General features: G+C 33.2%; 1 protein-coding gene across 1 annotated transcript; it reads right to left on the reverse strand.

The window, feature by feature from the left end:
• Positions 1-2,580: 2,580 nt before the first annotated feature.
• On the reverse strand, positions 2,581-26,050 carry LOC132639329 (uncharacterized). Its single transcript, XM_060355781.1, has 6 exons — positions 25,910-26,050; positions 5,983-6,104; positions 3,844-4,331; positions 3,151-3,761; positions 2,891-3,020; positions 2,581-2,801 (listed from the first exon to the last, which is right to left on the reverse strand). Exons 1-6 carry the CDS (start codon positions 26,048-26,050, stop codon positions 2,581-2,583), a joined length of 1,713 nt encoding a protein of 570 aa, XP_060211764.1.
• Between the last annotated feature and the right edge of the window lie 794 nt (positions 26,051-26,844).

Consider the following 26,844-nt stretch of genomic DNA (forward strand, 5'->3'; position numbering starts at 1 on the left):
ATGACAAATTTTGGCTCAACTTCGGGTTTGTATTATTGCATATTTCACTTTTGTATGCTTGTATTCCATTTTTTCTTGTATTTTACTTTGATTTAACTGAATTCAAGCAGGTAGTTCAGTTAAGCTGACTGAGATATTTGACAAAAAATACCCATTTGAGAATAATTCCATCACTGGGTGACATGATGAAAAGCTCTTTGCTGACTTCTCCAAATGGTTGAGGGAGGGGTTGCTTGTTAGACACGATACCAAGTAAGTTATTTTATCTACCACACTTAGCTGTTTAAATAGATTTTTTAAAATAATTTTGTTACATGTATTTCGTATTTACTTTATAGAAAGAACAAAGAGGACCATTACAAAAAAGGGAAGGCAACACTGCCAAATTTTATGGACTTTGGTATTCAGAAAATCAATGACAAAAATTAGTTCTACCTTTTGTCAATGGATGGACAGATGTGGAATGATCAGGTGCGATGTATATTTATTTTTCAAATATAGTATATATTAGTATGTCTTCCACGCTTACTGTTTGTATACTTTTTTTATGCAGCACATTGATGTCATCTTTTACTTCTTCCGAAAGAAAGCAAAATATGACACAAGTAGCAAATTCAAGTTTACCACTGTCGACTGTGTTTTCATGACAAAAATTGATGCAATAAACAAAGTGTATGCTGACCCGGATGGTGCAACAAGCGGTGGAAAACAGGAAGATATTTTATGTGAATACGTGAAAGGCCACCGGTTGCAATGCACTGTCCCGTGGCATTTTGTTGACTATGTATTTATCCCAGTCAACGTGAAAGATAAAAATCATTGGTTGTTGGCAGTCCTATCATTCATGGACAGACGTTTATATGTCTATGACTCCTACCGATCAGCGGGTCATGATGCAGCTATTGAGGCGGAAATAGACAAACTGGCCTCACTGTTGCCTCTGTACTTACATCTCACTGACTTCTATGTTGAAAAAAAAGGAATTTATTTTACTCATCACCCGGCATACAAAGACAAAGCACCGGCTGATAAGTTTGAAGTAGTGTTTGTTGACAATCTGCCACAGCAAAGTCCCGGTAGCATGTACGTCTGTTTCTTTATTCTCTATACTTACATATACGCAGATAAATTATTGTTTTAAAATACATATCTTTTTCATATTTGTAGGGACTACGGGATATATGTTGTTGCATTTGTGGAGTATTTGAGTCACGAAGAAGATATTCCACCCAAAGATCTTGATGCTGAGTTACTTCGGACGAGATATGGTGCACTTTTGTGGGTTTACGCTCAGAACAAGATTGAAGTCAATGCCGTAAGCGACAATGAGGCTCCTCCAAAGCCAGTTAGATCAGCAATAGATTTTGATCAAGTTGAATTAAACATAGTTAATTAGATTCAAGTTTCTTGACTGTAAAACAGATTATGATGGTGTTTTCATCCTTTATGTTGTTGACTTTTTGATGACTAAAAGGCAATTGTTAGTATGAATACTCAATGTTCAGCTACTCTTTTAATGAATACACTCTGATTTTTAACAATGTATTCATGTTTTGTTATATCTCATAGTTGTATTCAGAGTTGAATCATTTGCGTGTGATACAACATATGTTGGATACAGTGTTGTATCTCATAGTATGAATACACAATACACAATTTGGATGGTTATTTGAATAAAATGAGGACACATACCTTGTAGTTAAGAAACTTTTGGACGTGCATTTCATCGAATGAAGCAACAATTATTTTGCATTCATAATAATATTCCCCACATAGTTGTATCCGTAATCAGCATATGTTAAATACACCCACACAAAATTGTATCTGGGATTCAGAATATCTTGGATACACTCAGTAATGTATTCACTTAACGGTTGTATTCACACAAAATTATATTTGGGATTCAGAATATCTTGGATACAATTTAGTGCAAATAGTTGTATACGCATTCAGAGTTGTATTCACACGTTGTTGTACCTAGTATCAGCAGATGTTGAATACATCCACAGACAGAATTTCCATCTGCACTCAGTAATGTATCCACACAAAGCTGTATTCACACAAAAGGTGTATTTTGGATTCAGAATATACTGGATACAATTTAGTACAACTAGCTATATTTTGTATGCAGAGTTGTATTCACACATAGCTGTATATGCAATCAGCATATACAGAAAACAACGAAACAAGATTTTGTATATCTGAAATCAGTAATGTATCCACACAAAACTGTATTCACAGAAAATTGTATTCTGGTTCTGGGATATTTTGGATACAAACCATTCAAATAGCTGTAGAACATAGTTGATAGATATCATTCCTTCAAACAATCTGTTTCTGCTTTCAAATCTTTAGTATTGTTTAAGTGCTAAACTTTAGTGTTGGTACAGTTTTAAATCATGAACAAAATACACCACAGACACTTCAATGCTTTCATATAAAATTGTTTCCTTTATTCAGTGTTCCAAACAAACATACAGGACCAAAAATCAGGGAACACAAACGACAATCGTTCTTTGCAGTTGATTTGGTTTAATATTGAAAAACATTAGACAACAAGATTTAGAACGGAAACACCAACTACTTTCTTCGAGGCTCATTTGTACAAGAACTCCTATTGTGTCCAACATGTCCACACCTACTACACGAATTTGTACGTTTAGTTGAAAACCATTCAGATAAAGAATTATCGTGCTTCTTCTTTGGCCTTCCAGGCGGTCTCTTGTATCTCGGTGGAAAAAATACCTCTTCCAAAATGTATCCAGGTATTTTCCATTCACTCTCATCGGGTAGAGGATAAACTGGGATATCATAAGTCTTCATCACAGTTTCAGGTTTGTATATTTTTTAGCAATAGTTGTCGGCTGTGAGGTTTTTTTCTTAAGAACACCCCAGGCATGTGGGCAGGGAATCTCCTCCATCTGAAACTCTTTGCAACTGCATGTCTTCTTTTCAATACAAACTATGAAATGTCGCCCCTCATCAATTACCGTGTGCACGTATTCAGTTGATGGTATTACCTAAGAAACCATACAAAAATATATTAGCATGTTACAGGCATATTTCGACTAATATATAAATATAAGAATCATACAGACCATGAAATATACCGAAGAAATTAAATACACAAACAGATACACAGAAACTAACCGTCATGCGTGCAGATTTACGCTCATTAATGGAAAGCATTTCATTGAATTTCTTCCCAAGTGTTGTGAATGTATATGAACCATTTTGTCGGTTAGTGAAATTCCAGCGCCCAAACATAATCCTAACTTCTTCCAGAAAATCAAATATTGGTAATTCTCTTGCTTGTACGAGAGCTGAATTGATAGACTCAGCAATATTAGACGTCATTGTCCATGCTCGGTTGACTGGAGCATAAAGCCTAGACCACTTTTCCCTTCCGGCTAACTCCAAGTAATCCTTTACACGAATATCCACCGTCTCAACCTTTTCCATTAGCATGTCAAACTCATCTTGTGTATACGCTTTTGCCATTGCATAGTACACCCCACTCAGCACCTTGTGACTCTTTCTATATTTATTGTATACATTCTTCCAAAGATGCCATATACATGCAAAATGGGGAACATTAGGATATACTTTGGATACAACCTTGTTGATGCTTTCATGCCTATCAGATACAACACACATGCTCTCCCGTAGCCCATAAGCTTCCTTGAACTGTTCGAAGAACCATGTCCAAGACTTATCACTTTCTGAATCAATCACGCCATACGCCAAAGGTAGTATATTCCCTGCAAAATCAGTTGAATACATAATTTTTTTTTTGAGTTCTATAAGCTTTTTATATAACTAAAATGATCGATTTTGAAATACCTGCACCATACATCGTGCTCGCTGAAACAAATGTCCCATTGTATGCTGTTTTGATGTGGCTGCCATCTACAACCACGATGGGTCGACAACATTCAAACCCCTTTATAAAGGCATACAATGCTACAAAAAGATACAAGAACTCATTTTCAGATGTTTTCTTCATTCTTATATGAGAACCTGGGTATGTTTTATTCAAAATGTATACGTATCCCGGCAATTTCTTGTATGACTTGGCTGGCTCGCCCCTTAACTCCGTCATAGCCTTTTCTTTAGCACGCCATGCTTTCATGTATGGCACATCCACCCCAAAATCATTTTTAACATCATCTACTATATCACTAGGCACATACTTCCTCTTATAATTTCTAAATTTTGGCTTAATAATGCCAGCTATAAAACCACTACTAGCTTGATGTTGCGTATACACCTTATCCTTCAATGGACATGTATGTTTCTCTACGAACTCTCTGATTTTGAACATAGCTGATCTGTTGATACTTGAAGCTTTCAATTTTCACTCACATTGTCTAGAAAGACATGCAAGGGTGTAGCTGCAATACTGGATATGTATATATACATATACAGTCGAAAAATACATATCATATGATTATTCAAAACAGTGAATTTAGAAAATATATAATAATCAAAACACACATATAATCATGTATTCAAATTTATTAGACATACATGTAAGCAGTTTAATACACTACCCTAGCATAATTGTATTGAATTTATAGAGGCATACAAATACATCAAAAAAATCAGTAACTAACTAACCTTACAGAATTTGACCTCTCTGTTCGGAATTGAAATCTATTGTCAATAGCATACTACGTCATCACAGCTTTCAAAGTTTCCTTATCATTGTATACCTGATTTACCATGACTTCTTTCTAATTACAGTTTGAAATTATCAAATCGTTCTCTCCTCCGAATATAAATATTTCCTTACTAGAAGCTGATGTCGCCAGTGCTATAGAATCATTAGCATCCATTTCTTGTATACCATTTGTATCCGCTATTGCTAGGCTACCTTGAATAACAATTTCGCCCGATAGACTGTATTCACGCGTCCTATCAGTTGTTGTGATACACAACGGATACATCCCGAACTGCCTATTCTCTTTCTTCAGTTCAACATACACCCGGACACTCATGTCGTTGTGTATTTCCATAGGCATGGAATTACCGTCGATCATATATTTGATAGTGATTTTTTTTATACTTGTATCTATTCGCACCTGCTTCGCTATTGCATCAACTAACTCATCATACGAGGCATACTCTTTGAAAACTACTGCATCTATAGAGTAATTAACGAAACAATTGTCATCGTTCCAAAAACCAGAATGTCAAATTACCGCTGTTATATTAGACATTATTTCAATTTAGAACGGTAAATTCAGGACTGCAAAAAATTAGCAACAAAATCATCCGTAAGGCTGTTGTATCATCTATATCTGTATAAATTGGTCATGAACATAAATTGAACTATTAATTACCTTTTGTTGTATATAATGGCGACGAGATGAATCCAACAATGTCTGTATACGTCAACAAAAAGGATTTACGTAGAAACTGATACATACAACACCGAATTTGACATACATAAACGCAAGAGATTCGCAATTGAATTCTGAGATAGTTTTATGCATGGAATTGGTAGAATTGAATTCTAAATTTTGACTGAAATTGCTCTGTTTTCAGCTATTGATGATGCAAATTTGAATGTATGGAGGAATAAAGAGCTGTGTTAATTTCTGGAAGCTATCTGTTAAGCATAATTTTAGGAAGATTTTATTTTTGTTTGCCATGTTTAAAAATATTTGGTTCCAAGATTTCAGCAACATTTTAACACACTGTATTCCTGAATACAGCGTTGGATACACGCGGATAAGTGGGTTGGATTTGCTACGATACGTAAATATGAAAGTGTTGCTACGCTGAATCTTTAACCCCCAAATGTTAGTCATTTGTGAAATATTCCCATTTTGAAATAGGCTATCTTTTTAAAAATCCAGAACCCATAAACTCAAAATTCTAAATCGCTCTAAATTTTATATGCGGGATTTTCCCCATCTAATTAATAAAAACTACTACTTTATAAAATAATAAATCTCTAAGCAAAGAGGGAATCACCTTAGACCACCACCACTAACAGGCGCATCATCAGCATGAACTTGATTACAAGATGATGATGGTAATACCGAATTCAAAAACCCATTACGATCCACGAAATAGAAATTATCCAATTTGCAATGCTTTAATAATCAGCAAAATCCGAAACTTTCAATTCAATCAGCAAACTTATCAATTGAGCTCTGCAAAGAAATAATCCAACAACAAAAATGTCAAATAGAAATATTTGATTAAATTTTTCGGCCTTCATTAAAAGTCTCTACAACAGAAACATAGCCATTTAATTATTTTTCTAATATTTAAAGTTTAAAATCAACAATATGAAAAGTCTGAATTATTTGAGAGCTTGAAATCAATTAAAATTGTACCATCTATAAATTTGTTCCTATTTGAACTATAATACCTTGTGTGACACTCAAGTATATTATGAGAAAAATTAGAAAAATTCACGAATCCATTATCACAACGTTAGACCCCTTGTTAGTTTTGTTGATTTTCTTGAGGAATCATATCTTTAGAGCCACTATTTCAGCTTCCAGTTTCTTCGGATTTCTCACAATACTTTTATTTTACTCGACAAATCTTCTAGACCTATACATATATACCAGGAGAACATATGCATAAGTGTAAACATACAAAGATTTTTTTTTTCATATCTGCCCTAGGAGGATACTTCCTCAAATAACTTTTCAGAGTTAAATGATTCCATGAACAACAAAGAATCAAGGTGAAAGCAAGAGTCCTAGACCTGGTGAGATATCCGAATTTTAAATAATTCTTTGCCGACTTCACCACACGGCGACCACCTAATACAGAAAATATGTTTATGAAGCTTCTTTGCACTTATAATGTTGAATCAATCAAAGATGTGTGCTAACAAAATCTTATGAATTCTTGATAACCAAGTATAAAACCAAGGATATTAATGTGAATCCAACAAAATTATACTTCCAATACTTGTAAAATAAAAAAAGTCACCAGTTCCAAAGGAAGACTACTTGTAACAAATTATGAATAACAAAAAGGAGTATGGTAGGGTAGAAGATAACAACCTGAAATTTGTGATGGTAGAAAATTGAAATTGATAGTTTTGCCACTAAATTGATATTTTACGTATTCAACTGATCAACATTACAATTATTTGATCGAACCAACCTCCATCAGTAGAAGGTGATGATTCTAGTGTTCACCTGAAACAAAATTTACAAAAAATCAAGTCAATACTGATCATTACCCTAAAGACTAACAAATTATACAAAATTAAAACATAAAATAAAGCTGATAATATGGAAAAGTAGACAAAAGAAAAAATAAGATGGTATGTAAAGTCAGATTCATGAAAATTCAACATTAAATCACGCATCAAATAATTAAAATATAAGTTGAAATTAAAAGATGAAAGCGAAAATAAAGAGAAAGAAGAAGGTATGATGTGTTATGATGGACAACATCTCCTTCTCTTTTATGCAACGCAATTATATTCCTGTGTGACCTCGAATTGGAAGCTCATAAAACTGTTCTATTGCTCAACGTTATTGTCCTGGTGGGATTAATAACCTTAATTAATAGGGTTTTCTTGTTCAAATAATATTAGATTATTAATATTATAAATATAATTAAATAATAATTTGAATAAAATAGTAAATGGTAATTTTGTCTCTTGCGGAGTCTTTTAATGAAGGACAAACAGTTCAATCAACATCTCTAAGACCCTTTGTGCTTTTAATATAGTATAGATTAAGGTATTAATGTATCAACTTCTCCCAAATGATCATGGAAACATGTAATTATTGCTCACTGAATTGGTGAACCACTACAAGAAATATGATATTTAGCTACGAAAATACTAGCTACGGCGCAAAATTTGTCACTAAATGTTCACTTTTCGTGACAAAAGTTCCCATTTCGTCCTTAAATACATGAGGCACATATTTTTAGTGACGAAACACAAAAATTCGTAGCAAAGTTTTATCCCCTAAAGTTTCCCTCCAAAAAAAGAGTTGGCGCCATTTATTGAGTACTATTAGCCACGAATTTAAAGTTGTTAGTGACACATTATTTTGTCATTAATGATGTACCCAATTTTTGACAAACTAATTTTCGTCCTAAAATAAGTTAAATTTTTTAGACAAAAAACTTTTGTCGTAAAAACTATGTTGATACATTAGTGACAAATTAAAATTTGTAGTTAACCATTGTAAACTTTAGCCACATAATTTTATATTTAATTGTGACTTTAATTTTTGTCACAAATAGTTCGAACAATTAGTGACAATTGTATTATTTGTCTCTGTTCAACTTACAATTTAGTCACAATTTTCTCAGATATTTGGGGTGTTATTCTCTCATTTTGATTAACAGGTGATACGAAGAGCAAGATTTCCATTACGTCTTCCTTCCAATTTGTAAGATGATGAAAGAAATCTCACGACTTAAATTTGTTCTTACTGTTCTATTCCTCTTTCCTAACCCCTTGTTACACCTCGTAGTTTTATACGTTGAGATTCGTCATATGTTAGTTGCCCTAGTCTTGGACACCGAGGTTGTCTCCGAGGTTATATGAGGTTGGACATGCCTATTTTATGTTTATAAAGGTTTAAGTTCATGTTTGGTAAGTAATGGAAGGATTAGAGAATAAGTGAATCGAAGAGAATACGTTTCGACAAAGTTTCGTTTTGAAATTGTTTTATACGGACCGTATTGTTAGGTGTAACTTGAGATACTGACTGTATTTAAGGAGTTATAATTGAACAGAGAAGGCTGATTTTGAGGTTGAGAAATACAGACCATATATACGATCTGTATAAAATTATACGGCCAGTATATACGGACCTTATTTCCTTGGTGGTGAATTTTGTTGTTTGTTTATATTACGGCCTCTCCTCATTTTTAAGTCATTGTAACTCAAACCTAAGCTCATATAAGCCCTAGAAACCCTCTCCCATCATATTCAATCACTCCCCAAGTAAAAATCAAAGATCAAAGTGAGAATCTAGTGCTAAAGGTTTTCAAAGTATTATTGAAGCTTGTTTCTCCTTCTTGTAGAAGCTTTGGAGGATACTTCAAGGTGAAATAATCTTGGAATTGAAGTGTTCTTGAGCTCTTGAGGTAAGATTTCATCTTATTTCCATGTTTATGAGTTTATGTGATAGTTATGCTAGGGTTGGAGAGAAATAAATTGAAGGAAAGGTTCAAACATTAACTTGATGTTATTTTGAGTTGTAATCTAACTTGAGCCATGATTGTTAGTGTGTTTTGAGCAAAAATCTTGTTGTGGGGATAATAGTTGATGTTGAGAATGTGTTGATATTGTTATACTTGGTGTATTTGGAAGAAGAAAGTGTATATAAGTGTTGTATACAACCTTATATCGGCTGCTCAATTGTATATCTTTAAATGTTGTGGATATGAGTTTAAAGAAGATCATATGAGGTTGTTGCGTTGATTGTTGTTTGCGAGCTTTGTGGTGATGACTAAGAAATAGGGGAATGTTGCCCGTTTCACTTTAGAATCGAGTTATCATTGATATACGTGATATAATAGCGCCATCTAAGTTGTATGTGTATTCCTTTGTTATAGGATTGGTGCTCTAGTTGTGATAAGCTCGTTATTGGATTTATTAAACGACTTGAGGTATGTTAAGGCTAACTTTACTTCTTTTGGCATGAACATTATGAACAAAACGTAAAAATAACGCTATTACATAATGACTCTAGTCATAGTAGCTAGGGATGTTCCATATTGATTCATGTTCCGGAATGTCGTTTTCAGTAAGTCTTTCTTCAGATTCAGTATGATTCAGACTCTTGTTGATGAAAATACTATCTCATAACGATGTTCGGAGGTGTAACGACCTTCCGTCACTCCGACAGATTCGGGATGTACTCTTATCATATTCTTGCATTGCATTTCATATATATATATATATATACTGACCTATGACCCCTCAAGCGTTATATACGCGTATATTATGAATTATATATATGGGGTTTAGGGAAAGTGACGGCATTATATACGCACTACCACCTGATCAGCTTGTCACATGATGATGATGATGATGATGCCCACAGAGGCCGATATGATACGGTGAGATGCCCACAGAGGCTTGACAGGCATTATATATGCATATATATGTATGACCCTTACACATGCATGCACAGTATCTATGCATATCATTGGCCCACAGCGGCAGTTCATACATACAAGTTGCATTCATTTTATCCTATGTACTTTTATGTTTCTTCGTGGTACTTTCATGCCTTAAATACTCAGTACTTTGTCCGTACTGACGTCCCTTCTTTCTGGGGGTGTTGCGTTTCATACCCACAGGTTCAGGTTGACGATCTGCCACTATAGGTTATTGTTCAGCTTATATTGGAGCACTTCTCTTGTTCCGAAGTTGCAGTTGAGTTTTTGGTAAGTTATACTTTTACGCGCATATGGGTACGGCGGGTCCCTGTCCCGACCTAATTATGTCCATACTCCAGTAGAGGGTTGTATATAGTCATGGGTTAGTTAGACGTTGTATGGTCCCTTCGACCTATATTTTTGCTGTATAATATTTCATGATGGCCTTGTCGGCTTGCCAGTTTTGTCCAACATAGTCATATAGTATGTCTTTTCGGGCTCATCCCTTTTTCTGCTTATTTCTCCTATGATCTTCCATATTTTTATCTAAGGACCCTTGAGGTCCACTCTTGTTTATGATTATGATATGAAAGTATGATTAGTGGTGCTCGGCAGGTAGGGCTCGGGTGCTCGTCATGGCCCTTCGATTTGGGTCGTGACACCCCTGTAATGAAGTTTCGCCTAATTATTCCCTATCTCAGTAAAGGTTTGTACATTTGACCTATCTCCATTCTTAGAAAGGCCATGGTGTCCCTGTTCCTTTATGAAAGAGATTAGAAGCGTTACAATGAATATTTTCATCAACCTTATGAGGAAAAAATCAAGAACGAACTTTCTGCAGTAAATGGATACAGGTTTATCTTTTTTTTATCTTAAATTATTACTATTTCGATATGTTACGGTAACTAATGGTTGCTTATGTAACTTGAATGCAGAGGATACCAATTTCAGTTGTAACAACCCGTTTGGCCGTTACGGTACTTTTGACCTTGTTGAACTTTTTGGAAGTTTCGAGCTTCATTAGCGTATATTAGACTTGTGGGGACGGGAGGTACGATTTTCGAGGTCATCGGATGAATATTAGATGGGTTTTTGTGATAATAAGCCTTTTGGCAAAAATGTTTGACCTAAAGTTAACTTTTGGATAAGCGGACCTTTTTCTGAAATTTGTCGATTCCGAGAGGTCTGGATGGTCATTTGTGACTTGTCAGTATGTAAAATGCATTTTGGGACTTGGGTTGAAAAGTTAGTTTTGGGGTATTGGGGGTTGACTTGGTCAATGAGACCCCCGTTGGGAAATCTGTGGCCACGGGTGAGTTCGTAGCGCGTTTTTATGTGTGTTTGCATGTTTGTGTTGTATCTGTGGGGCCTCGGGTGATAGACGAATTTAGGGATGAGACTTGTGGAATTAAGTAACTTTCTGGTGTCTCGTGCCTCGCCATGGCAACACCAGGACCACGGCAGCTGTATCGCCACGGCGATGGCCCTGCCGCTAAAGCGGCTCAACGAGATTATGAGTGACCGCTGGGGCGATCACGTCACCGCTGCAGCGGTTACACTGTAGCGGACTGCAGACCGCTGCAACGGTCGACGGGAACTTAAATGACTTAAATTATTTTTCAAACCCTATCACTCCTCATTTATTATCCTCGGTTCTAGAGCTATCTTGGGAGCAAAACAAGAGATTCCAATGGAATTCTTCATTAGGCTAAGTTCATCTAACCCTATTCTTCATTTATGATTCATAATCCACCTTAGAAACTCCCTATTTCATGCTAGAATCTTCCTATAACATAAGGGTTAAAGAGGGTTCATGGGGGATTCTTTCTTGAATGAATTTTTTATTATTAAATCTTGATTTGTTGATGGTATAAGCTTGTATTAGCATGGAATTGTTGGGTAATAGCTATATAAACATGATTCCTTCATTGTTAGTAACTAATTTGTGAAATTGAGAGTTAGGGTTCATACCCAAAATTGGGGGCTTCTCTTTGAATATGATTTTAGCTTAATATTGAGTTGTTTTGGGAATTGATTAGTGGGTTTTGATCACTTAGACTTGAATTACATGTTTCACTTTTGAATTTTCGGTTTTGCCCTTGTGGGCCCGTTTCCCCAAATCCCATAGGCTTAAGTTGACCAAGTGGAAAGCCTAGCAATATGGGTACCGTTCTTCATGATTTCTAATCTAGATTACGTTTTAAATAGACCTTGACTATTTGGAGGCATTGAGGAAGGGCAATGCGCTAGCGTGATTTGTTTGGGATTCTTGTTCGGCACTCCAGGTAGGTTATGGCTTACCTTCTCGTTTAGACTCCGTTTAGGGACTCATATGTAGTACTAGAAAATTGTTAGAGACATCATATAAACCTTCGGGTATGAAGTTTGGGATGAATTCTTAGGTTGGTACTGTTATGGGTCTTGTGTGTTCGGGCTCGTGGCCTGTTAGAATCTCTTGGTTTATGCTTGGCTTTTCATATGTAAATTGGTGGTTTCTTTGTATTATGGGAGACTAGTTGGAAGGAACGGATTCATGTGATACTTGTACTATGATTGTTGTCTCTATATATAAATTGATTGGAATCCCCATGTTGTTATGATATTCTCATTGCATGACATACTTTTGCATATACATCATATATCCATCTTGATCCTGATATTGAGAAATGGTGCAAACGAAGGTAAGTATGATTCATGCAACATTTCCTATATTTGCGGAGCCATCTCTATGTTGTGTGATACGGAGTGGTTAGCAGTGATATTGGTTGGAGGAGTCATTCTAGGCTGTGTGAGACAGAATGACGGTACATGGACTTAGCAGTTCCCCATGGGTCATGATTGTCAAGAGGTGGACATTGTCCCCCTAGAGCATGTGTGTATCATTGCACATTGCATTCCATTTGCATTCACATTATTTGTTCTTATTGTCATCTGAATTGATATTGATCTTCGGTGATACTTGAGTTATTAGGTGATTATTTGGTTATGTTTGGATTCGTGCATTATATTGAGATATCGTTGGGTGATTGATTGTATTACTTGGACTGGTTGACTTGTATCTGTCTGTGAGCGTGATGACTTGTATCTGTCTATGAGAGTGATTATGTTTCCATTTCCTTGTTTGCATGCGTGATCTAACTATTGTCGACCTATGATGCTTACTCAGTATCGTGTTTTGTACTGATGATACCTTGCTGTACTCTTTCTATGAGTACAGAGTTCGTTGTTAGGGAGACTTACACACCTCACGACTGATCCCGAGGCGACGTACCTAGAGTTCAGAGGGTGAGCTACTGATGATCCATGCAGCCCGAGACTCTATCTATTTTATTGTCCCATTTCTATTTCGAGACAATATGTATTCAGATAATGTATTGACTATTCAGACTTGTAGTAGTATTTAGTAGCTCTTATACTGATCAGACCACTATTTGGGATTTGTTTATCTTCCGCACTTAGTATTTATATATTATGTCAGACTTATAGTATTATTCTTGGGTTTTTCATTCTTTTATTCATGATTTAATTACTGATGATCGGTTGCATAAGGGACGGGTTCGCCTACTGAGGTGGGAAATAGTAGGTGCCCGCACGTTCCCTGAGTTGGGGCGTGACATCAATTCAAAAGATATGTGATATACATATGCATTCTTCTAAATTCTCTTTTGTTACATGGATGTAGAGTAGTTTGGATTCTCCAAATCATATGCCTTAATTGATCCCATCATCTCGCCCTTTATGATAGTTTCTGTGATAATTTATAGGGAGAGAGTGATGCAGTGTTAAGAAAAAATCCGAGCCTATCAGATAGAAATAAAATAAAGAGAAAGGATGCAGGGAAAAGCTTATTTTCTAAATTTCTAACTACCTTCATTTAATATGAAGAGTAAAATTTACAACTTTGAGTTTATATTTTTTTTCTTTATCTTTCCTTGTGCAAGAGTCACATGTTTATTTTCCCAACCATTAAATGGAGCAATAAGTTAATATGTCAAAATTATATGAGTTGTGTAATTTTGCGTTCTTGAATCGTATTTTTCTATATCAATTGTGCTACGATGTGCATTTGTATTCTTGAATAAGATGGCAATGGAATTTACTAGCTATTTTTACTTTTACACTTCTATTTAAAAGTTTCTGATTTGCCTTTTCTTTTCCATTACAATGGATCAGGCATGGGTAGTGTATCACTTGCCGTTTTATATCAATTAATATTATACATAAAACAAATAATAAATGGAAGATATCATTTCCTATTCTTCCGTGAAGGAGTGATGTGGCACCTTTTATATACCCAGAAAGGTATTTTTCTTTTATCCCCTCTTTTTTTTTTCTTTTTTTTTTGCGGAAAAAATATTTTTCCCGTCGTTCTTCTCATTTTTGCTCTTTTCTTATTTTCCGCTTATATGCTTTGATTAGTAAAAGAAAAGAGATCAAATGTCACATCTTATCTTCTCTTAATTATAATACCGGTTCGTCTTCATTAACCGTTTATAAGAGAAGTGCTTACAAACGTTCGAAGATATACATTCCGTTACATAGAAGGTTCCTTATTATCTTCTTTTTTATTTTTTTTTATTTTTCCCCTCATTCTTCACATTTTTAGCCTCTCTCTTATTTTCTCCTGTGATGTCTTATGTTAAGCAAAAAGCAAAATTTAAAAGTCACTTCTCCAATATTCGTAATTAGATCCTGTTGGTCTTCCTTAGACGTTTCTAAGAAAAATGCTTACACGATTTTGAAGATATATGTCTCGGGCTCTACAATGAAAACCGACAAACCGCACCAAATCGACAAATCGAACTAAACCGGAAAAAAAAACCCGAGTAGTGGTTTGTTTGGTTTGGTTTGGTGTTGGATAAAAAAACCCGATCATAATAGGTTTGGTTTGGTTTAACTAAAAAAGGTCAAACCGAGACCAAACCGATCCGATTATATATATACAATTTATAAATATTTTTATACATATATAATTTATAAATACGTGTATAACTTTATCACTTTTAAGCATTGATTAGTCAGCTTCGTTCGTGATGCAATCTGTTTAAAAATTGGTACCACATCCGATTGTATAATTAATTCTTTTTTGGCAATTAAAAGAGACTTTTTCATTACAAATAGCTACTGTTGACCAATGTCAAAACACTAATATGGCAGAACAGCCTAGCAGTGATCAAAACTAGCCTTTATCACATCAAAACAACTCAAACAATAAACAAAACTAGTAGACTAATGGTAGAAAATCAGCTCATCCAATTTTTTTGTGAGTGTTGTCCGCTGGGAACCTCTAACAAACACCTCTTGTATGATCCTCCTTGTAATTATTTGTGGTGTATAATTAATTCTTAATGCTAAGTTTGAGTTATAATCTTTTTGTTCATTTAGCGATAGGCTTTTTAAATAAATGTTTAAAAGCTAACTAAAACTCATTTTACGTAACAATATTGAAGTTGTTTGTTACTACATTCTGTTTGATTGTTATAGTTATACATCGCATCACATGCATGTTCTATACTTATTTGATTCAATTGTTATGAATTTTTTATTTAATGAGGCAATGAATTCACCACACATTTTTCATTTTACATATTTAGAAATAGAAGGGTAAGATGCTTATTTTTGGTCAAGCAAATGCTATTATAAGATGCTTCGTATTGAACCAAAAAAAAAATCCGAAAAAACCCGACTAACCCGAAAAATCCGAGAAAAATCAAGAGTGAAAAACCCGACTTTTGTTGGTTTGGTTTGGTTTGGTTTATCGATTTAAAACCCCGATATGATTGGTTTGGTTTGATATTTGAAAAATCCGAACCAACCCGGTCCATGTACACCCTTATATATGTCCCTTCACATTCTTTTGATTTGCACTAATTTTACAGTACACAATTGAGAAGTAATTCACATTTATGAATTAATTAAATTATATATATATTGTTTATAAGTGTCTATATTTTCATAAAGAAAGAGGGTATAACAAATTTGAAAATATTTTACACCACCGCACAAAGCGCGGGCAGATTAACTAGTACAATATATAATAACTGTCCCAACAAAAGGCTATTTGAGTGATCACTGAATTGTTTAACGTACTAAAAAATAGGCTGGACGTTTGTTCCTTCACTAGATTCACATTGAGACATTATTTAAACTCTAAATGAAATGTATATATAATTAGGATTTTCATTATAACCTTTCTCAACTTATTAGAGAAGGATTCAAAATTGTAATCAGTAAGATTGTGAATATATCTTCAAGCTAAAGATAGCTTGAAGGAGTTAGTAAAAAATCGAGGATTGTTGGGGTGAAGGGTCTAAAGGTAAGTTCTTTAGGATTACTTCTATAATTTGTTGGCTCATTGAATTTATAGAAAAATTAGTTAAATCTCATAGGGGTGTGAGTTGTGCAGTTTTTACACCTTTGAACCAGGATGGTTATCTACATTTTTTTTTTAAAAAAAAGGTTACGTGTGCTTTACATAGACTAAGATACTTGTAAAGCTATTTTAAGGTTTTTTCTTATTAGACGTTTGGAGATTCGAAGGAGGATTTTAGAGGAAACGATTGATGGCTTCAAAAAGTTCGTTCTTTCTGTTCATTGTTCTTGATTTTTATGTTTTCTTTGGACAATTTTGTGGTCTTTGTTATGGACTTATGGTCATGCTTGGCTAAACTTCTTGTTGAATGAATTCAATTTTACTTTTATTGGTTATTTATTTAATCTAATGTTTAAAGTTTGATTGATTGATCACTAATTAAACTTTTTCTATAAACTTTAGAATTGAACTTGGATAGAAGGACTTAGGGGTCGTTTGGTAGCTGGACAATAAGTAAGTTATACATGTATTAATTTCTGCATTAACATATACCACGTTGGTAGCTAATAAATAGACACCTTATTCATGTATTAATTTCTGCATATTTATACAGTGTTTGGTAGCTAGTTAGGAAGTAAGTTATTCATGTATAAAATTAGTACGACATTTGGTTTGCAATTTAGAAACCCGCATAATTAATACATGTATAAGTTATGAGGGAATCTACGTATTATTTTATGCGGGGTAGAAGATGAAATAGTTAATACATGAATAAAAAGTTGAAATGACAATATTACCCTTATCACTTCCCGCTTAAATACTTTGCTTTTCTAAACAAATTTTTTATATATTTTACTATAGTATTTTAATAATTGGTAAAAAAAAAAAAATCGTAAAGAAATATTCTAATTTTAAAAAGTATATAATATTTATTAACTTTTAATATAACAAATCAACCTCCAAAGAAATAATTTATGAATAACTAAACCCTGCATAACTAATACACATATTACTAATATCTGCATAACTTATATCTACATTACTAATACTTGCATAACTAATGCTTGCATTGCTAATCCCAACATTATTAATACCTGCATAATCCTAACCAGCTACCAAACGACCCCTTAAGGTTGAACGTGAGATTGAATAGTGTAAGTTCATGAACCTATGCAAGAGGGGATTGATTCGCATAAGATAAAGATATACTCCCTCTGTTCAATTTATGTGAACCCATTTGACTGGGCACGAAATTTAAAAAATAAGGGAAGACTTTTAAACTTGTGGTCCTAAATGAGTCTCATATATTTTGTGTGGTTATAAATCATTGCATAAAGGTAAAGTGTTTTCAATTATAGAAAGAGGTCATTCTTTTTTACACAGACTAATAAGGAAATAGGTTAACATAAATTGAATCAGAGGGAGTAGTTGTTTAGTGTTTTACATATTCATTTCACGGGAAATCAAAATACATTCTTATTAAGCTTATCTCATAGAAATATAATGAATAGATAGATTTTAATAGGGAAAGATGAACTCGAAAGGTTCGTATGAGCAAAAACCTTTTGTGGCAGGCACTGTTAGAACTCGATGTAAACACTACAACTGGCTAAAACAGAAAGGAAAAAAAAACTAGAAGCTGCCACTGAGAGCAAATGGACGTATGGGCTTGTGTCATATGGTCCATCTGAATTTAGCTACATGGGCTAAGATAAGGGAAGCTGACACAATTACTGTTATTAGACAAAAAAAATTGAAATAAATAACCGCCCACCAAAATAGTAGCCAAGCACTATGTAATTTTTTGTATATTAATGTATGATATATATAGAATATATATTTTGATACAAAATGGTGTATTTTCTTTTTTGCATCTTTAACTAGCGAATGTAATTATTTTTTGCAGACCGATCAAATGTGTAACTTGCCCATTCTGAAAACTAAAGCAGCTCCACTAACAACTTTTTTGGGTCAATGCTCTACTGTCTTCCTTCGAGTTTTGTCAAGCAAGGGACAGGCAAATAACATGAAAACAGATACCCCTTTTTTCTTTTCTAACCTCTCAAGATTGGGAACACTTAGTTGATTTGCACAGAATATTCCCAAGGACTTTCCCCAGTAGCCAGCTTAATCTCATGAACATGAATTTCACCATAAAAAAATAAAAAACATTGATGTTGCATGATTCCTTTAAGGTTTATCAAGCCTCTTTAGGGGTCGTTTGCTAGCTGTTTTTTCTTTTTAACCTCTCCCTAGGAAGCTCCCACCTTTAGCTAGTTTGGAGGTGAGTTATACAAATATTAAATCCTGCACAAAAGTGTGTAGTAATTCTGACGTTGCAGTAAAAAAATTATAATTAGCATAATATGAGTGCTATAGCCACACTGCTTGAGTTCCATTTGGTACGTGAGCTCAAGCTAGAAGAGGACGCTGAAGCTTTTCTCGCTCTTAGCTAGTTTGGCTCACGCCAGTCGATGAGGGAATATTAAGTTTTCGCGCAAACACATATAATGTATTTATTGATTTAGTGAAAATTTCAAATACTAAGTAAACTTTTTTTATATATTCCAGTCCCCAAGGTACCAACTATGAAGGGAATAAGTGAAATCATTATTTTTTTTATAAACAATGATTAAGGGGAAAGAGAGATTAATTGTCCAGTTGACTTGGTCTCACTGTAGACTAAAGCACTCAGAAACTTAACCAGTCAAAGGCAAAGGTCTTTTCTTTTGACAGACTGCCAATCAATTCAATATCCCAAAGGTGTCTAGTGGTCCGCATGAGAACAACCAGAAAACGCCATTATTTTCTTTTTTATAGTATGACGATAAACACGGAAAATTTTATTATGTGCGAGGCATAAATATAATGTGGAAGATAAAACTTGTGTGAGTCTCCTTTCATATTTTGCCAGGTGGATTTTAGATCCCACTTCAAAAAATTGGCAAAAGACTCGTCCCTGCATAATTACTTGCGTGAAAGAAAAATATAAACATGACAAGTGGAATATGGTGGGTCCACTGTCAGCACACTCTCTTTCACTTATTTTCCTTCCTTCTCTTCTTTTGTACTTATCACTTGTATGCTTCTCCTCTTCTTCTTTTATTTTATTTTTATTTTTATGATCTTACCTTCTACTGTAAAATTATATTGATACTAGCCAAAGCTTTTAAATCTCTCTTATTTTTCCCAATGTATACACCGATTGTGTTTCCAATATATGCAAAAGACTGAACTTTCTTTTTATTTTTGAAAAATTAAATGTGGTTCTAAATTTGATAATAAATATAGAATCAAAAGCAAAATTAGAAAAAGTGAAGTTTCAAGTAATACCAGAGTTTCTAAGTAGGCATTTGGCCATGAAAATCAAATATTTTTTACTTTATTTGGTATTTTGGAGTTGGAGTTGAAGATAAAGTTGTGTTTGGTTAAGTTTTTGCAAAGAATATTTGGTTGTTTGAATGTGTTAAAAGTGAAAACAACTTTTTTGGTATTTTTCAAATTCCAAATACAACTTCAAATTGTATTTGAAATTGCGATGGCCAAACATTGATTTCAAATAAAATGAAAACGATTTCCGGAAAAAAGTGAAAAATTCTCACTGCAATTTTGTTTCATCATTGTCATGCTCATTATATGAGATTAACAATCATCTTCCTATTTTTTTTTCTTTATGTAATTTTAATCTAAAAGTAATTTACAATTTTTAGGAACCAAAATAAATTACAACTGAAATCTTGACAGTGTGCACTTATTAGTGAATGTTAGAAATAAAATTCAGAAAACAAAGAAAAAAAAAGAAACTTAAGGTAGTCTCAATCCATTTTTTCTATTTTATTTTAGAAGTGAAGATACGATGTAAAATTGAGGAAAAATATAATAAGAGAAGAAAGAAAAATAAATAATAAAATAGAAAACCAAAAGAAATGTAGGTAAGAGAGAGAGTGCTGACAGCGGACCCGTCAATTCTACATGGCAAATTTTGAGAGGAATATCACACAACTAATGTCTGCCGTTGGTGTGCCTAGCCCATGATAAAATTTCACGATAAACATCGTTAGTTGCCTTTTAATATAAAGACAATAGATAAACACCATTATTTGCTTTATAAAAATATAACGATAAATCATGAATCTCTGTTGATCCATGAAACATAGTAAACAATTCTTTTGTGCCTCACTCATATATTAAGTTTAAGAAATACATTTAAGGACCTTTCAAATATGATTTAGCATTTTAAATTTTATTGAGCCTCCCCAATATCCACCCTAAACCTACCCATCTAAAAGTCATGAACTAGCTCTTTTCAATATTATGAGATTCTACTAGAACTTACATTGTTTTAGGAAAGAGTTGTTAGCGCCTTGTTTTTACAATTTTAGAAATTGGGCCCATAGACTTTGGGAGTTTGACTTGAATTGGAACACATATTAACTAACCAACCAACCTCGCCCAATAATGCCATCCAATAGGTTTTGGAGTTTGACTTAATTAGAAGTTTAGAACAACTCTGACCAAACTCTCATAATAATGTCATCCATTAGGCTTCTAATTCTAACTTAATCAAATCAAAAATCAAAACATCTCTAACCAACCTCTCCCAATAATGCCAAATTTGCAATAAAAGCAGTAAATATTCATTTGACCTGATGTATAGCCTGTTTGGCCAAATTTATTTTCCCCCCTAAAGTACTTATTTTTTCAATAAGTGTTTATTTTAAAAAAAGTGAGGTGTTTGGCCAAGCTTTTGGAAAAAAATAAGTGTTTTTGGAAAGTAGCAGAAGCAGTTTTTCAGAAGCTAAAAAAAATAGTTTTTGCCCAAAAGCACTTTTTTGAAAAATACTTTTGAAAAAAAATACACATAGAAGCACTTTTTAAAAGATTAGCCAAACATTAATTGTTGCTCAAAAGTACTTTTTAAATTAATTGGTCAAACACAAACTGCTTTTAGCTAAAAGTAATTTTTAAAACAAGTTGTTTTTAGAAATTTGACCAAACAGGCCAGTAAACATCATCAAGTACTATATATCTACATCTACATTATTATAAAAGCACGAATAGTAATATTGGTCGACGAAAATATCCCTAATTATTTGAAATAGCTTATAATACTTAATGTACAAAAACGTAAAAGGTATATTTCGTTAATTAGAGTTTAAATCAGATTAAGATACTTTGGTGCTATATGAATGCATTTATCTAGAGTCCAAATCGGAGTAACATTCTTTGGTGTTTTGATATCTTAATTATACTCCTATTGTAATTATTGCAGGAAATAAAATAGAAAGATTCATGATAGTAGTCCTACTCAACTAAAATCAACGAGAGACTTTTATTGCACAATATAGAGAGCTAACTCTAATCCAATGGAATTTTTGACCAAGCCGGAAAAAAGAATATTATCTGGTTAAAGTGTTTTGCTCATTAATATAAGAATTATATTTTTGTTTGCTCATCTAACGTCCATCTCGAGTGATTTTTTGCTACTTCCAAGTAGTTTTTATTGCATACTTTTAAAAAAAAATCATTCCAAATTTTAATTAATTTTGCTAGAGATTCTATGTTGATAGGATTATTATGACAATAAAAAAATATATGGTCACTTAATCTCTAATATTGAATTATCTTGGTCGTAACATATTTTCTATATCAAAAAAAGAAGAAAATGAAATACCGAGAAGATCAATTTCAAATAAGTATTAAGTAGATATAGTCTTAGACTACAGTGATTTTTTTGTAACTCAAAAAATAAATGTATAGAATTACAAATAATATTATCTAATATTTTTTTGTGATTGAGATTGGCTGGGAATAGCGTGCAACTGCACGTTTATAGAGACTAGTTATTATAAAAACATGAATATAAATGTTGGTTGACCAAAATATCCTTCAAATATAGAATGACTTTTATACCCTTTGAGTCTAATTCTACCATATTTCTATTGATTATTTTGGTAAATAGAAAAAATATCATAATTAAAAATAGAGTTTAAAACAAATACTACTTCTAAATTTCGATTCCAAATCCAATTAATTAGAGAGTCTTTACTATACGTTTTAAGGAGCATATCCAATAAGTGGCCTTATTTGCCTAGGAAACTTTTGTGATTGAAACATTGATGCGTCCATGTTAAAATTTTACTTCTGACATAAAAAACGATTAAGTAATTATTAAATCATATTTTGATAGGTTTAGGTATTTTTATATTACCTTATTAGTATTCGTACCTGCGCGATGCGCGGCCGGTATCAAACGAAACAAATCGTAAAAATTATTATCTTATTTGTTTGACATATTTAAAATTATGTAATTTGTGAAATATTAAAAATAGCTATTGATATTTTAAATTTTAACATCATGAATAATGTAAAACTTAAATAAAATTATTAAAAATTAATACCCATGTAGCGGATAATATTAAATTATTGTTTTACTTATTTGAGCACATTGAATTATAATAATTCAACAAATATTTAATTATCATCTTGTGATGATTAACCTTATATCATTACACAATCCTGATTATTCATCTAGAACATATACAAAGCATATCATTACAAAAGAAAAGATTTATTTGGCATAACTATTATTTAAAGAATTTACTTCTAAGTGTGGTTTGGAAAGATATATATTTTTTTTTTGTATTTAAATTTTTTTAATGTGGTGCTTGGATTCTTTCATATTTAATATTTTTAATTTTTAATTTCATTTATTAAGTCTTCCGTTACGTGGTTTTATCTATAACTCAATTTTTATAATAGTAAAAAAATTATTTCAAATTCTAATAAGTCTTGTACTTTGAGACCTTACATTTTAAAAGTAAAAGAAACATTTTGAGTTAGAATATGAGCAATAACTCATTTTAACTCTTCTATTCTTTATCACTGTTATTTATACCCGCCCAGTGCACAGACAACATTATAAAAAATATTATCTCTAATCATTTCAAATTGTGATTTACTCACATTGGATCATATTTCCCTAGGAAATTTCAAAACTATTAATTTGTTACTCAGTGAAAATTACCCGCAACCCCCAAATAACCAAATCTATTTGAAATATTGAGAACGAAACATATACTTATCAAATGATTTTTCTGTTTCATATTTTCTTTGTTACATTATGTACTATTTAAAATTATAAAATTATTAATATAAATTTTATTCCATTGTTCACAACTCTTCAATTTCCTAAATTATGAATAATATTTTGTGTAGTATCTGACTACTTCATTATATTCTTAAAATTAATTCCAAGTATAAATATCCTCATCTACCGCCCCCGCCCCCAACAAAACCCTCACCCACCCCATCTTTGTTCATTATTTCTATTATATTTAATTAGTTATTTCCATTTAACATTTTTACCTATAATCAAAATAATATTTTAAAACTAAAGTGTGACTTTGAATTGAACGAAAGTATAAATATAGAATTTATTCTATTATTTAATCATGAATTCTATTTATATTTTTAATTATTATCATGTATTACATTTAATTGAGTTTTCTTATCTTAAATGGAAAAATTGGATAAAAAACTATGAGGGAAGATACAACAAATGTATGCACTATGAAGCAAGAAGTATGTACCTCATACAATAACTTTTCTAAAAGGGCAAAGGTGCACCCCTCAATTTTGCGATTTAGATCAGATATATCCCTCGTTACAAAAGTGGTGTATATATACCCTTGCCGTTACAAAATGGTGCGAATATACCCCTGCCGTTGCAAAATGGTGCAAATATACCCTTTTCGCTAACGGGATTTAAAAAAAAAAAAACATTTAGGTCATTTTTTAATTTAAAAAATGCCACGTGACTTAAACAAAAGTCTACCCATTTTTTTGAGTAGACATACTTTTCTAAAGCCACATAATAATTTATTTTTTCTGGTGAGTAGGGTCTGATTCGTTTAAAAAAATGGGTAGACTTATTTTTTTAAAGTCACAGAGATATTTTTTTAAACTTGCCAGACCCGATACACTAGAAAAAAATTACCATGTGGCTTTAGAAAAATATGTCTACTTAAAAAAATATAGGTAGATTTTTTTTAAAGTCACGTGCGTTTTTTTAATTAAAAAATAATCTAAATAATTTTTTTAAAAAAAACTCCCGTCAGTGAAAAGGATATATTTGCACCATTTTGTAACGGCAGGGGTATATTTGCACCATTTTATAACGGTAGGGGTATGTATACACCACTTTTGTAACGACGGGATCTACTCTAAATCGCAAAGTTGAGGGGTATATTTGCACTTTTCCCTTTCTAAAATCATGTAGTTGCATGAACACGTAATAGAATGTACACAAATTATCGATATTTTTACATAACATCACGCAATGAACTTGCATTGTCACCTTCCTCCAAAAATTTCTTTCTCTAACAATAATTTTTTGAAAAATAAATAATTATGTCAATCATCAAGTACACGGCAAAACAATGAAATAAGTGTAAAAATATATGTCAGGATAAAATGATAAGTAACATCTTCTATTGTATAAGCAAAAACATAATTTTGCTGTCAAAGTGAAACCAAATTTTTTTGCCTTAAAATATATAGACTTTGATGCAAAACTAAAAATAATTATATCATGAACAGAAGATCGAAAATAGAGAACCAAATAGCTTAAGACTTCTATAGCAGTTTATACCTGATATGTATCACCAACTAAGCTAAGCCAAACACTTTTTCAATATTTGATTTTTGGTTTAACAACTAACAAAGATAAAACTAACTAGAAAGCGGGTAAAATGATCAATGGCCACAAGTATCGATACAAAGGAAATTACACTCAAGTAACGATCTGATGTATTTTGACGATTTTACAACTAAGAGCGAGTTTATGTTAATAGATAATGGTTTTTAAAATCTCATTGAAAGTCTTCCAACTAAATCAATGAATTTCACTCTAAGCTTTTCCAAGTCTTAGAGTGTGATATCAAGCACAACCAATTGAGTCTCAAGTAACTTTTCTATTCCTAGATCAAGTTATTAGATGAGGTTTAAAGCCCCAAATTCTTGTTAATTAATCTTTCCCAACCTCAAATTTCCTCTTCCGAGCTCAAATCGAAGTAAATGGGCGGGTCTTAGGGTTAGCTAATCCCTTAAGAAACATTAAAGAACAAGATTAACTAAAACAACATTAACTCACTTCATTAGCAATAAAAATCATTCAATGCATGAGCAGCACAAGAGTTTCATCCAACACTTTAATCATAGAATATTTTCATAAACAAGATTCAAGTGAAGAAAATAAATACTATACACTTAGATATTCATTACAAAGCAAGGAATCAAAGAAATGAAGTAGAGGTTCAAGAAAGTGCTCAACCAAATCTTCAACCCCAAAGTGTGGTGTAGTAACCCTAGTCTCCAAAACTTGTGTTGAATGGGAAAAGATGTGTTTTACAAAACCCTAAAAGAGTATTTATAACAGCCCAAAACGGGAACAATTTACGGACAAAAATACCCCTGCGCATCTACCTGCAACTCGCATGTGCTGTCGCATGTGCAACCTGCCAGTCGCAGGTTGCACCAAACTCTAGCAGGCAGTGCACTTTGAGCAGTTATGTGCAGCACATGCTGCACAGGATGCGACGCAGGTGCTGCTAGCACGTGTTGCATCCTGTTTCTTCAATTTCTCATATCTCTGTCCACGTTTGCTGCAGTACATGTTGCAGAGGATACGGCTGGCATGTAGCACCTGCGTCTAGCAGGTGCTGCTAGCATGTGCTGCTTGTTCTATTTTTGCTCCATTTTGCTCCTTTATGCTCTCCGGATACCTTATCCTACAAAATGACATAAACACAAGAAAAGTAACACCAAAAGTGCTTGAAGAGTCATAAAAGCTTAAGGAATTAGCATCGAGTATGCCGTAATTTCATGGCACATCAACTATTGTAACGACTTGTTTGGTCGTTATAGTCCTTTCGACATTTTCGCCCTTTTCCGAGCATTCATTAGCTCATTTTTTACTCGAGGGGACCGTTGGCCCCGAGGTGTCTAGATCGGATTCCGGCAACTTTCGTGAAATATAGGCTTAAAGTAAAAAATGGTTGACCCAAAGTTGACTTTTGGGTAAACAGACCTTTTTCAGAATTTTGTCGATTCTGAGAAGTCCGGATGGCCGTTTAGAACTTGTGTGTGTATTTGATTCGGTTCCCAATGCACTCGGATGCATTTTGGGACTTGGGTTGGGAAAATAAAATTAAGGCATCGGGGGTTGACTTTATCAACGAGACCTCCGTTGGGAATTTTGAGGCTACGGGCGCATTCGTAATGTGTTTTTATATGTGTCTATGTGTATGGTATGTGAGCATATGGCCTCGGGAACTACTCTAAAAATCGGATCAAATGGTGAAACTTGGATAAGTTTCTGGTGTCTGGTGCCCGCTTTGGCGGCACCAGCATTGCGGCAA

This window comes from Lycium barbarum, chromosome 5, assembly GCF_019175385.1.
Source record: "Lycium barbarum isolate Lr01 chromosome 5, ASM1917538v2, whole genome shotgun sequence".
Classification (NCBI taxonomy): domain Eukaryota; kingdom Viridiplantae; phylum Streptophyta; class Magnoliopsida; order Solanales; family Solanaceae; genus Lycium; species Lycium barbarum.

Bases quoted from the DNA above. Each gene is read 5' to 3' on its own strand.
- LOC132639329 (XM_060355781.1), bottom strand. From the start codon at position 26,050: ATGCAACACGTGCTAGCAGCACCTGCGTCGCATCCTGTGCAGCATGTG. The intron at 4,332-5,982 runs GTGATTCCCTCT...AAGTATCAACAG, and splicing joins GTTAGTGGTGGTGGTCTAAG to ATCAGCTATGTTCAAAATCA. The intron at 3,021-3,150 runs GTTAGTTTCTGT...ATGGTTTCTTAG, and splicing joins GTAAATCTGCACGCATGACG to GTAATACCATCAACTGAATA.